Genomic DNA, 13,238 nt, shown 5'->3' on the forward strand with positions numbered 1-13,238 from the left:
TAGGTACAAGTATATAGGTATAAAAATAGGTATAAGTCGAAAAAAGGTGTGACTTATAGTCCAGAAAATACAGTAATACCAAACCAATACAGGCAAAAATATCCGCCACGTTTATTTAAAAATATAACATGTATTCTTTGTACAGTATCGTGACATTGATAGAAAAACTCTTATTGTTCACACTTCCGAGTGTCTTACCCAAGAAAACATGATTATTTTACCTGAATAGTTGACGTTCACTTTGTCGTGTCTTTTTGCGGCTGCAGTTTATCTCGCACAACTCTGGTGAGAGTTATGCAAGGCCTTGTACTGTTCTAAACGCTGGTGTCTTTTGAAGGTGCCGCGGCAGCATTTGTCACCACTCCGCTGGACGTGGCCAAGACCCGGATCATGCTCGCTAAGGTAAACGCACACTCCGGCGCACACGAGGCAGCTGCCACCTCGTCTGGCACTGCCTTTTAAACGGTGCTGTCAGCTGATGCGTCCCAGGCCCCGGTGCTGAGGTAGCGCTGGGACAGTTTTGGGACCCGGGCCCTCATCCGTCACCCGGCCCCGGATTGTGGACAGTACACGAGGGGGGGGGAGACATGTTTGTGTGTATGGTTAGTGTTAGCGCTGCTCTACGTGGAATCCAGATCAGATCACAAGGCTGCTCGTCCCTCTTCGATGTGAGCCAGAAGGTCCTCTGTCTTCTGTTGGCTTTCTGTCCTGTTCACAAACGTCTGGAGATCAGGGTGCTGAACTTAACCACGCTAGGATCAAATACGGGAATTGGAGGTATATATATACACAAACCGTATTATCCGGAGTATAATTTGCATTTTTGGGGAAATGTATTTGATAAAATCCAAGACCAAGAACAGACATTTAATCTTGAAATGCAGTTTAAAATAATAACAGATTAGAGAACATGGTGAATAGGTGTACGTATGCTAACGCTAACACCTTCAGCTACATGACGCACAGACAGAACTGTGGTAAGTGTCTGGTATGTTAACGTAACATATTAACAGTTATTCAGATAACTATAGCATAAAGAACATGCTAACAAGTTTACCAAAGCATCAGTATTACCCCAAATCACTAAATCCATTCAGTTCTTCTTCCTCTGTGTCACTTCTAAACAACTCCACAAACTCCGGAGGTAGAGGAAGTGCAGATTCTTCTTCTGCGTCGCTTAGAGCCTAGAGCGCCCTCTTGCGTTTGTCAGTGTGAAAATAATCAACATGTGAAATGCAGTTGCAAGTGAGAAAATAACGAATAATATCACATATAAGTCGCTCTGGAGTATAAGTCGCACCCCGGCCAAACTATGAAAAAGGTGTGACTTATAGTCCAGAAAATGACGGTATATTTCACGTAATGCTAATCCTTATTTAGCCTCTGCAGTACAAGCGACATGTAAAACCGGTTGGGGAGGGAAGTTACTAACATCGTGCGTCTCTTTCACACACCCACAACCGCCGCTGATCTCTTTGCTTGACGTTTATACATATTTTCTCTCCACTCAGGTAAACTTTCCTATCTGTCTTTCCTGTCCATTCACGCTGGGACGTTCCCTCTGCCTCGATATCGCTTCTTTTTCCCTCCCGCTCCTCCGCGTTCTTCTCTTCTTGGCAGGCCGCGCTGTACGTCTGGCTTTGCTCACGGCCTCTCGCGGGCGGGTGTCAGCGGCGAGGCGAGCGAGTTCAGTCGTCCGCGCATAAGACACCGCGACTTGACGAATGGGAACGAACAAAACACCGGTTACGGTCGTGATCTGTTGTGTGTGCGGCGCGAAGGTTTCCCGTAAACACAAACGTTTGAGTTGCGGCTCCTGTCATTTACCGCAGGCGGGAAAAAAAAAGATGCGGGCCACTTCGACGGACGCGGTTCTATAACTTTATAAGGCCAGCCATAGGTGAACGCAAGAAAACCGGTTCATTCATTAACCGTGACCGATCGATACTCCAAATAATCGTCAGCTGTTTTAGCGATCGATGAATCCGTTTATGAAATATGCACGCGCTCCGAAACACGCCATGTGCTCAGAGAAGTGGTTTAAACAGAGGGAAACGGCATCATCTCAATTTGATAAAAATCCAAATACCGTATTCTCCGGACTATAAGTCGCACCTTTTTTCATAGTTTTGGCCGGGGAGCGACTTATACTTATATTTATACACAGAATATACTTATACTCCGGAGCGACTAATAAGTGATATTATTTGTTATTTTCACTCTTGCAACCACATTTCAAACTCCAGTGCAACTTATATATGTTTTTTTCTTCTCTATTATGCATTTTTTGGCTGGTACGGCTTATACTCCGGTGCGACTTATAGTCCGGAAAATACGGTAACCAAACGAATAATCAAAAACAAATAATACATGCCCGATTAATGAATTACCAAAATGATTGTTAGTTGCAGCCTTAAAAGCTTGCAGTAGCTATAATGAATAACAACCTGCTAAGATGACAACTGAGCTGATTTTACATGCAGGATATCTATTAAAATCCAAAATAAATGTCTTCCAAATGTATACATTTCTCAGTAAAGTCTGTTTTTTATATACTGTAGATACTTTTACGTCCCAGGCGAAGCTAAAACATCTCCATGGAGACGAGCAGGTGCAGGTATTGAGTCCGAATCATTCTGATCTCAGGCCGTCACTTCCAGATCTCTGTTCTGTTTCTCTCCTAAGTGTCCGTTACTTCGGTCAGAGTATTCCATTTGTTTTGTTTCACATGTGTCCAACCTTTTCCGCCCTGCAGTCTACATCTGCACCGCTACTTAGCCAGTGAAAGAGGTTTTAATTCTGTTTTTTAAAATCACGATTATTGCTTTAATGAGAGTTTTAAACAGCTTATCCTGATTGGCGATAAACCTCTTGGATTTTGTTCCATCTATTACAGTGTAGAATGGCTCGCTGCAAGTACTTTAAACATAAACTTGTAAGGATGCCGATGAGAGCAAGGATGTCGGTCTTTCAAGTCCGCACAGGAACTGAAGCTTTTATGATCAGCAAAAATAAATGAAAGTGCGGAGACATTTTACTTGGGAGGTTTCTTTCTTTACTGTGTTGTTGGGTCTGTACAAGTCTTTAAAATGTTATGTTGAAGGGCAAATGTAAAGCCATTTGAGCATCATCATTAGAGTAACTGCAAATCCTACCAATGTGACGGACAATTGTGGTTTTGTGTATTTGAACGTAATCTCTGCTTTCCGACAGTTCAAGGAAAGTCTAAATTGTCCCATAATAAAGAATGTGAGTGCATATAGCTGTCAGTGCGTGTGCAAATATCAGCCGTGAAACTAAAGCCCAGGGTCTTCACATCGGGCCCATAACTGCTATCAGCGCAAACCCACAATGGGAATATATGTGTGTGTTTTGGACCGTTCTTTTTCTTCTTCTGCTATTTCACTGCGGTAAAGGAAAACTCGTCCCGCAGACAGATGTGAAAATCATTCCTTAGCCACCTGTCTTCATCACTAAACACTCGCAACACAGGCAGTTCATCCCTCATATTCAGGCGAGGAAAAGGCATTAGGACAATACACGGAGTAAGAAACATGTTTTCCATTCAAACATTTGTTGGAGTCACAAAACATTGCAACGCTACATTCTCCTTTATAGTCTTAGTTATGTGTGTGTTTGACTTGATTTGGGCAATAGCAGGACTTACTTGAAAAAGAACTGCATTTTTGTTATTTTACATCAGACGTTGTACAATAAGAGGGATAGTCCTGAAGGAAACCAAAGCAGAGCGTGCAAATTCCACTTGTAGTTGTTGAATAATCGTAATCATAATAATAAGTCTCAGTGCAATGTAGTGCATGGTATTTCCTATAGTTCCTCACGATACAATATGTCATGCCCCGATACAGCGTCCACGATACAATATGTATCCCGATACTCGAATCGTGATACAATTTGTGTCCTGCTAGTAAACCAGGGATAAAAGTTTTTTGATTATGTAGAATGCCATGTTCACAGTGTGTTGTAGAATAAATGTAACTTGTTCCAGTTGAAAGAAGAGGCGTTTTAGACTGGAGAAGTTTATCACCATCAGTGACGTGGGGCCCTGTTCCTCTGATCAGAATCAGGATCACAAAGGGGTTTATTGCCATTGTCAATGAACAGAATTTACAAACTCTGAGCTTGCTTTGGCTTTGAGGTGCAGCACACAACAATGTATGATAACGGTAGCAAAATATATCAAAAAGGCCATGAATACAATTTAGAATTCACACATTTATAATTTACAAATAGAATAAAATAGACTTGATCTGAATATACACACAATTAACATGTATCAATAGTGCGAAAAAAATGAGCAGTGCAATGAGTGATTATTGATTTGAATAATGGTTAAAGTGGCACGTGTTGAGTGAGCCAGCAAAGTTTGACTGGCACAGGGGAGAAATGTCATTCTTTAATATCAGAATACAATTGACTCATGAATAAGTCACCTTTTCAGCCCAGCAGGTAGTCAGCAGGTTAATAAGTATATAACCCATTTACAATTAATTTATCTTTTTAATTTGTTATTTATTTATGTCATGTTATATTTTGTCTTTAACTTATGCCCTTTTTGAATTTATACAGGTTGTTTTATCATTGTTCATTGTTTTATGTTGCACCGAATCACCAAAGCAAGTTCCTATGTTCGTGAATTCTGTTCATTAGGAATGGCACTAAACCTTTTCTGATTATGATTCTGAATATAGTTTAAAAGTATCACAATACTCATGTTGTTGTATCGTTTAAGTTCTTCGGCCCTAGCGCCATACGTGTACTTGACATATCTATCGAGTGCTAGACCGTCATCAGCGTCATCAGACTCGGGGCGATCTTTTGGCTTACTCTGTGTGCTTTTTGAGTGGCCCCTACATCTGCTTGTGTCGAGGGTGTCACCTGCTCCGACGCAGCTGTCTCCAAGAGGAAAGACGATGAGGCGTAAGAGCGTGGGGGGGGTGTTGAGAAAGGAAGCTCACCGGAGAAAGACTAAACAGCGTCTTTGTGAAGAACAGGAAGCGCGCGGACCATCCATCCATCATCACACCCCTATTTTCTCTCTCTTGCGTCTTTCCCCACAGCCCGGGACGACCACGGCGAGCGGCAACATCCCCCTGGTGCTCTGCGAAGTGTGGAGGAGTCGAGGCTTTTCCGGGTAAGACCCCTCAAACTCGATTACCGTATTTATCGGACTATAAGTCGCACCGGAGTATAAGTCGCACCAGTCAAAAAATGCATAATAGAGAAGAAAAAACATCTATAAGTCGCACTGGAGTATGAAATGCGGTTGCAAGTGTGGAAATGACAAATAATATCACATATAAGTCGCTCCGGAGTATAAGTATATAAGCACCCCGGCCAAAACTATGAAAAAAAGGTGCCACTTATAGTCCGAAAAATACGGTATTCATAACCAGAGATTATTGCTTAAAAGCCAAAGCCGGCCTCTTTACACAAGCCCTCATTTAAGAGCTCTGCGTTCTTTACACGATTCGATTTAACCGCGGTGATCACGTCGGACGAGGGCGGGGCTGCTCCGGGGCAAGAATTTATAACCGCAGCTGAAAAATGAGAAGTATAAAAGCTTTTCCTTGTATTGATTAAGGCGGTCCAGAGGTCCAGTGGAGGGCTTTATTTGAGTGTTGTGATGTGTTTATGATGCACATCGGACAAAGGGACACGTCTAATGGCTCCCCCGGGGGCTGCGCACTCCAGAAAATACCCCTAGTGACTTAATATGTCCTCTTGAGTATGAGAAGCAATCATTTAGGGGGATTTTCACGGGGGGTGTGGCTACTATAACTCAACAGCAAGGCCTTCTGCAGTGTTTGATGCTCTATTTTAAGCTCATATAAAACCTATGACAATTATGCTAAGCTATTTGTGCTAGTCATTTTGATTGGTTTATTTATTTACTCAGTGTTTCTCAAACTTTGGTACGTGTACGCAAGGCCTTCTTTAGTGTAGGGTGTTGGTTTTATTTAGAGAAAAATCTATGTTTTTGTTTTCCTTTGGGTTAATTAGAACTGCCTTAGCCATGGTTTAATCTCATTTTAGGCCGTGTTTAACCTTAATTTTGCCCCAATGAAATTGTCTCTAAAGATCCAACATCAATGTCATTATAATCAGCATGTCCATGTATTAACAATTTTATCAACAACATTTCATTAGGGAAAACACTGAATCTCCACGCATTTTCCATACTACCCTATTTTCTGGACTATATGTCACACTGGAGTATAAGTTGCATTTTTTGGGGAATTTTTTTTGATCAAATCCAAGACCAAGAACAGACATTTTATCTTGAAATACAATTTATTTAGAGAACATGGTGAATAGGTGTACGTATGCTAACGCTAACATCTTCAGCTACATGACGCACAGACAGAACTGTGGTAAGTGTCTGGTATGTTAACGTAACATATTAACAGTTATTCAGATAACTATAGCATAAAGAACATGCTAACAAGTTTACCAAAGCATCAGTTTTACCCCAAATCACTAAATCCATTGAATTCTTCTTCCTCTGTGTCACTTCTAAACAACTCCACAAACTCCAGAGGTAGAGGAAGTGCAGATTCTTCTTCTGCGTCGCTCAGAGCCTAGAGCGCCCTCTTGCGGTTGCCAGCGTGAAAATAACGAATAATATCACATAGACACTTTGTCTTTGCCAGTGAGTCGTCCCGTTAAGTCCTTGCCCAATCACAACCGCACTCCACCAACCTCACGCCACACGAACCGCAGCATCTCCAGGTTTGCACCTTCACGCTCGACCCCAGTCTTCCCTCCATTTTAGACGCCCATCAAAATAAAACCTCTCTTCTCTGTGATCTATAGAACGTACATCTCTATGACAAATGCTTTCATTGTTAGGCCTCCTTCATAAATCTTCTCGGCCTGTAAAGCGTCTATCATCGCTCCCTCTTTCTACGAAAATCCTATTCTCCTGTCACATCCATGTAACCAGAGAAGGATCCAGCCGAGGCCAAGACAAGTGTTTAGAAAGCAAAAAAAAGGGGGGGAGCTCGTTGATCCGCGGGGCGATGGGGCTGCTGGTTGCGCCGGTGCATGCCTCATACAAATTGCTCTGGCTTTAAAGCTGTAATTATGGTAATGGAGCCAATTGCAGTGCAGTGAAGCTCTTAAGTGCTTCCATGTGTGCGCCGTGCCCCAGAGACCCGTGGAGCTCCCTGCAGCCCGCGTCAGGAACCTGCAAACCCAACGGGGGCACACCAGAATTTAAAAAACAAACACAGGACTCGACTGGCAACGTGTCCCGCGGAGCTCGCTGCAGCTTGTGTGCAAAAAGACGTCCTAAATTTGAACCAAACCCATTTTTTTCAGTCATTCAAATCAAAGGTTTTTAGACATTTACAGCATAAATTCATGTAGTGGTTAATGTCGGTTTTATTTGTATGTTTATCAGATTTTTTTGAAAGATGATACAAATTTGAGATTTTGAATGATCTTAGATGTTGAAAAGTGACTTGTGTCGTCCCTTGCAACGAGAAAAAATATAAGAATTGTTTCATTTAAGTCTTCTACTTCTTCTACCCTCTCCAAAAAAAAATAATCACTCATTGTAACTGTTTAAGTATTGTGATTAGATGAGAGTGAGAGTTTTAAAATACAAATCCAACTTCAGTTCACGGTGCATGTTTTGACACTTGAGGGAAGACTGAAAATGTATCTGATAAACTACTACCAGAATCACTTACGTTTTAGAACATTCAGTTTAGTTTTTGCTGCTTTGATGCTCAATAAGTCCCCCAGGAAATTAGCCGCCTAAAAATAGCAATCTCTGTCAACGGGGCAATCGTTTTAAGAACGAATATGCCTTAAATATGCTTGCCTTCAAATATCTGTCCGACAGGAGGAGCTAACTACATTTGGACGAGTAGCAAAACATATTCACTCTTAAAACGTTTGTCCAGTTGACAGAATTAAACGCTCTTTTGCTACAGACCGTCCCGGAGGCCTCAGCAATTAGTTGAGCCTCTTTTCGCGATTAGCACGTATGCTAACCTCGCAGCCTTATCTCATCTGCAACGCTGATCTGTTCTAAAGTCCTCTGCAAACCGCACGACCGTGAACATTGATCATCCCAGAAGTTCCCTCTCTATTCTTGCACTCTCCCATCGCACCTCAGCAACTATGTTTAGTCCAGCTCCCTCGGAAGACGATTGGCCCGACAACAGCGGGATGACAGTCGCAAGTGGCCTTTCTGCTCGTGATGTCAAAGGCAGAGGGTCCGAGGGTGGGAGCGGCGGGGGCGAGGGGAACATTTGAGCCGTGAATCTGTGTCAACATCGCAGCATTCACTGTAGCCTGACCCCGGACAGGAAGTGCGAGGGTAAAAAGTGAGCGCAGAGGTGATTTCAGTCCACTCTTTGAAGCCGAGCAGTCAGAATACGGCAAAGTTTACTGTTTACGCTCAATCGGAAAATGTGCTTAATCGACATACAATGAAAGGCCTAATTTGGGATGATAACCAGCTTGAATCTAACCTACTCTGGTTACTCTGATCTGGGTGTGGCAAAACGTGAAACTGTGTGAATGTGTGAGATGTTCGGGACGTCTCAAACATGCCTGGCACCTTGTAGAGCTTTGCAGTTGACAAAAGCTGCACATAAGCACTAAGGCAGGGGTGTCCAAACCTGTTTCACTGAGGGCCGGATTCTGAAACTTACACGGAGCAGAGGGTCACACACAACCCGACAATGAAGTGAACCATTGGACATTTTGCATTTGACATAGTTTTGATGCACACCTTTAATAAGACTTGGAACATTAATATTAGGTTGGTATAACATGAACAAGTTTGAATTCGTCCAATTTTACTGTAATACATTTCACAGTAATATTACTTTTACAGTAAAACTACTTTTTGTTGTCTGGGCCAATTTAGCCGGAAGCCTGAGGGCCATCAACACTTGGCTTGAGGGCCGCATTTAGCCCCCGGGCCGCAGTTTGGACACCCCTGCACTAAAGGGTACACACGTTTTCAGATGTCAGTTGTTTGAAACGCGTCATAGTTTTGATATTACATAGTCTAATCCGTCAAATGTCTACGGTAATTTTGGGATTGACTAATGTGTTACAGCCAATGAAGTGAAAGATAAGAATTGACGTGAGCCTTAGTGATATCGAAAGGATGATTATTTTGAGTTTCCCTCCTCCTTTTTCTTTATTAGTTTTACAAACGTTAGATTAAAAGCAGAATAAGTATTAAAAAAACATTTTAATTGGAAGCGTGGACATTAAAGGTTCATGTTTTTTGAAAGGGTGGATGTAATGCCCGACACAAACGGTTACAGGTCGACTCGAGTGCGCGCGGGCCATTCTTCCTCCACGCCAAGCACTACATCTGGTTCCTTCCATGCGAGCGCGTGGAAAGATCGGAAGCATTAGTCGACAAGAAACGCGGGATCACAAACGAGAGAGCATGACGCCGCACAAAGCAGGAGAACCTCATCCAAACGAGTAGGCCGGACGGAGCTGGGACGGGGGGCACAGGGACGGCACCCGGGACATGTGTGGATGTCATCTGGCCATCAGTCATGCGCACAGTGAGGAACACGGGGGGGGGGGGGCCTGATTCCTAAACCAGCTGTGCGAGGTAGGAACGCTTTGGATGGTCCATCACATTTCACTGACCCCCGCAGTAGCTCCAGCCTCTGTACGCGTGACATCGAAACGTTCTAGAAGGATTTGCCGTTCAAACTGTGGGACTGTGCGTTTGTTTACCCGGTGTCGACGTTCATATCTCTGTAATTACTGCGGTCTATTCACATGAAACAAAAAACGTCGCAAAGTTCAACGTGTATTGGCCGGTTTTGATTGAGGACTTCACGCCGCGATGTTAAAAATGGACAAGTTTGTGGTGACGACGATAAGGTTCAACGTCCGTGGATTTCTATTTTGGATATTTCTCCTCAAAATCGATAACTCTTCCGTAGAGTTATGCAAGGCCGTCGTCCGCCATCAGATTATGACATTAAACTCTTAAAATGTGAACGCAGCCTAGTATGTGAGTGGATTAGGGTGACCAGATTTTCAAATTTAAAAACCGGGACACACCCGGGTTGGAGTGGGAAGTAATAATAAAGAGTAAAAAATACAGGTAATTAAGTATATTTGTATGCACTCGATCATTCACACCTCTTTCACGGCGAACTTGTGAGTCTGTGTATAATCTGAGAGACTTTATCAGTGGAAATAAGTGCATCTTTTGTGATTTTTTTGGTTATTCTAAAGCCAGATTTTCTCTAGTTTGGCTTAAGAAACAACAATATATTCCCTTCTTTGTTGTTAGAAGGTCTCAAAGTGGTCAAAACTGGGACAACTGGGACACGTCTTGAATAAAACTGGGACAAATCAATGGTTTTGGACACACCTGCCGGGACACGGGACACGGGGCTCAAAGCTGTGACTGTCCCGGGTAAATGGGGACGTCTGGTCACTCTGGAGTGGATCCAACACAGAAAAAGTGAAGCACATTTTCCAAAACACTGCCACATAGTGTTATTTATGATCTGGTGTTATTGTCACGGCTGTTGACAGCGTTTGGGTCGTTGTGTGTCGGGAGCGTGCCCGCAGTTGTCGTAGGAGATGATGATGATGCTGTCTGGACGTGCCATTAACACGTGGTCGGCTATAAGTGTCTCTGTGTCCACGGAGATCGCTCGTAATCGGATCCGAGTTCGCTCCTCTTGCGTACTTTTTATAACATTGCGCGATAGAGGTCATGTGAGCGATGTCTGAAATGGAATAATGTTATTGATACTCGCATTCTAACGGTCTTTGACTCTGGAAGACGCATATTGAAACAGATATTGAAAGCAGAAAGACATTTGAGGACTATTCAATGTTGTAATTTTGTGCATTTAACACAGGTTAGACTTTTATTCAGCATTGGAACCTTCACGGGGCACCTAAAATGTTTGATATTTGGTAGATAAAAGATATATTGCTGCTATTTGGACATCTCTGGTACAAGGAATGCATCATTTTGGGCTTAACTGTATCTACATGACAACACAAACTGACTCTTTCTTTCTTCTCAGCCTGTTTGCCGGTACCATCCCCAGAGTGACCTTCATCAGCGTCGGCGGTTTCATCTTCCTCGGAGCCTACGAGCAGGTGCGGCGCTCTATACTGCGGCAATACACCTGACTGGACTTACCGTTCTGGACAGTATTTGCGTGTCCCCCAAAAGAGGGTCCGGTGTTCTACAGAAGAAGGGAGACGCACACATAAAACCCACAGTGAGCAGCCGTCATCGGGCTCTTATCACATTACTCCTGCATTCCTGCTCACATCGGTTTAACGGGCTGTCACCCATCGCCTTTTACACATATCTTTGCCCCGCCCGGTCACACGAGACCACGACAAGCGTCTTCCTGTCCTCCAGCTGTGAATTACAATCTGATATTAAAGCCTGTCTCTCTTTTTTTTTTTAATGATCTGTTCTGAGGTTTGCTGGTTTCTTTTCGGTTCCCGTGAGGAGTCCGATTGGCTCCCCCGTGCTTCCCGTGTGTCATCGTTTTTAGTGTTTGATCCCCCCCCAGGCCAGCCCCCCCTCCCCTCACTCATAAGCCAAGCCACCTGTGTTGGAGAGTCACAGGGGAGGGAGGAACTTTAATATCACGTCGTTCCCACTGGAGCACGACTGAGCTCATCCACCTGCAGGAGCGACAATTCACCCTTCAGACGCCTCCTGCTAGTCCTCCAGGCTTTGGGCTGATCTTCCCCAGTTTACTACATGATATATTACAAGCATGATCGTTAGAGAATGTCTGTTTGAATTTTCACTCAACAAACTTATTGACCCAAAAATCAAATCAAGTGTGTCTGTGTGTACGTTTGGATTGTGCTCTATACGTTTGTCAAGCTTCTCAAAATGCTACAGTGGTTTATGGCTAGAGTGGAGTACTTTGTAGAACTAATCTGATTTCTAAATAAGAAAGCTAAAAGCTCAGGGGCTAACTTGTAAAAGCATCTTCCCACTCATTAAACTTAGTTATTTACTATAATTTCAAATCGGTGAAACAGTTTTAAGACGGTTATGATTACACACATTTGTGGTTGGGAGAAAGTAAGTTGCATTTCAAGATTAGGTTATTGTTTCTTAGGTTATTGTAATATTGTAAATACATCTGTTTACCGAATTTTCCGCACTATAAGGCGGCCTGGATTATAAGGAGCACTGTCAATGAATGGTCTATTTTTTGTAATCATTTTTCAAATATAAAGCGCACCAGACTAAGCATGAAGCCAAACGAAACAGTCAGATAAATCAGTCCAGCTTTTCTTCGTAATCTTTTGGCAGTTGCTGTGAGAGATTAATTAATCCATATCAAAGGCGCACTGGATTATAAAATGCAGGTGTCATTTTTTGAGAAAATTGAAGGCTTTTAAGTGTGCCTTATAGTCCGAAAAATACGGTACAGTAATCCTTTTGTAAAACGTTACAGCCCAACATTCAGTTATAGGATAGTCATTTATTATGCATTATCTGACATTTCCAAACATTTTAGGCTATATAAATAAATGAATACAACTAAATGAGTGTAAAGAAAGTATATATATATATATATATATATATATATATATATATATATATATATATTTATCTATATATTTATCTATATATATATTTATCTATATATATATATATATATATAATCTATATATATATATATATATATATATATAATCTATATATATCTATATAATCTATATATATCTATATATCTATATATATATATATATATATATATATATATAGATAAATATCTATATATATATATATATATATATATATATAGATAAATATATATATATATATATATATATATATATATATATATATAGATAGATAAATATATATATAGATAAATATATATAGATAAATATATATATAATATATATATATATAGATATATATATATATAGATATATATATAGATATAGATATATATATATATATATATATATATATATCTATATATATATATATATCTATATATATATATATCTATCTATATATATATATATATCTATCTATATATATATATATATATATATCTATATATATATCTCTATATATATATTATATATATATATTTATCTATATATATATATATTTATCTATATATATATATATATATATATTTATCTATATATTTATATATATATATATAGATATATAGATATATAGATATATATATAGATTA

General features: G+C 41.0%; 1 protein-coding gene across 2 annotated transcripts in view; it reads left to right on the top strand.

Moving 5' to 3' along the window:
* slc25a26 (solute carrier family 25 member 26) overlaps positions 1-11,452 on the top strand; it is a 50,343-nt gene extending 38,891 nt beyond the window's left edge. The window contains exons 7-9 of one of the 2 annotated variants that reach the window (XM_072451640.1): positions 338-402; positions 5,082-5,155; positions 11,067-11,184. In XM_072451640.1, coding sequence (XP_072307741.1) covers positions 338-402; positions 5,082-5,155; positions 11,067-11,095 — 168 coding nt within the window. In that variant the 3' untranslated portion in view covers positions 11,096-11,184. Of the gene's footprint in view, positions 1-337; positions 403-5,081; positions 5,156-11,066 lie in introns of both variants that reach the window. The other variant, XM_072451639.1, reaches the window with a different exon arrangement.
* The last annotated feature ends 1,786 nt before the right edge of the window (positions 11,453-13,238 follow it).

This window comes from Eucyclogobius newberryi, unplaced genomic scaffold (genome assembly GCF_026437365.1).
Source record: "Eucyclogobius newberryi isolate DKJ021-1_F unplaced genomic scaffold, fEucNew1.0.hap1 SCAF_19, whole genome shotgun sequence".
In the NCBI taxonomy this organism is placed as follows: Eukaryota; Metazoa; Chordata; class Actinopteri; order Gobiiformes; family Gobiidae; genus Eucyclogobius; species Eucyclogobius newberryi.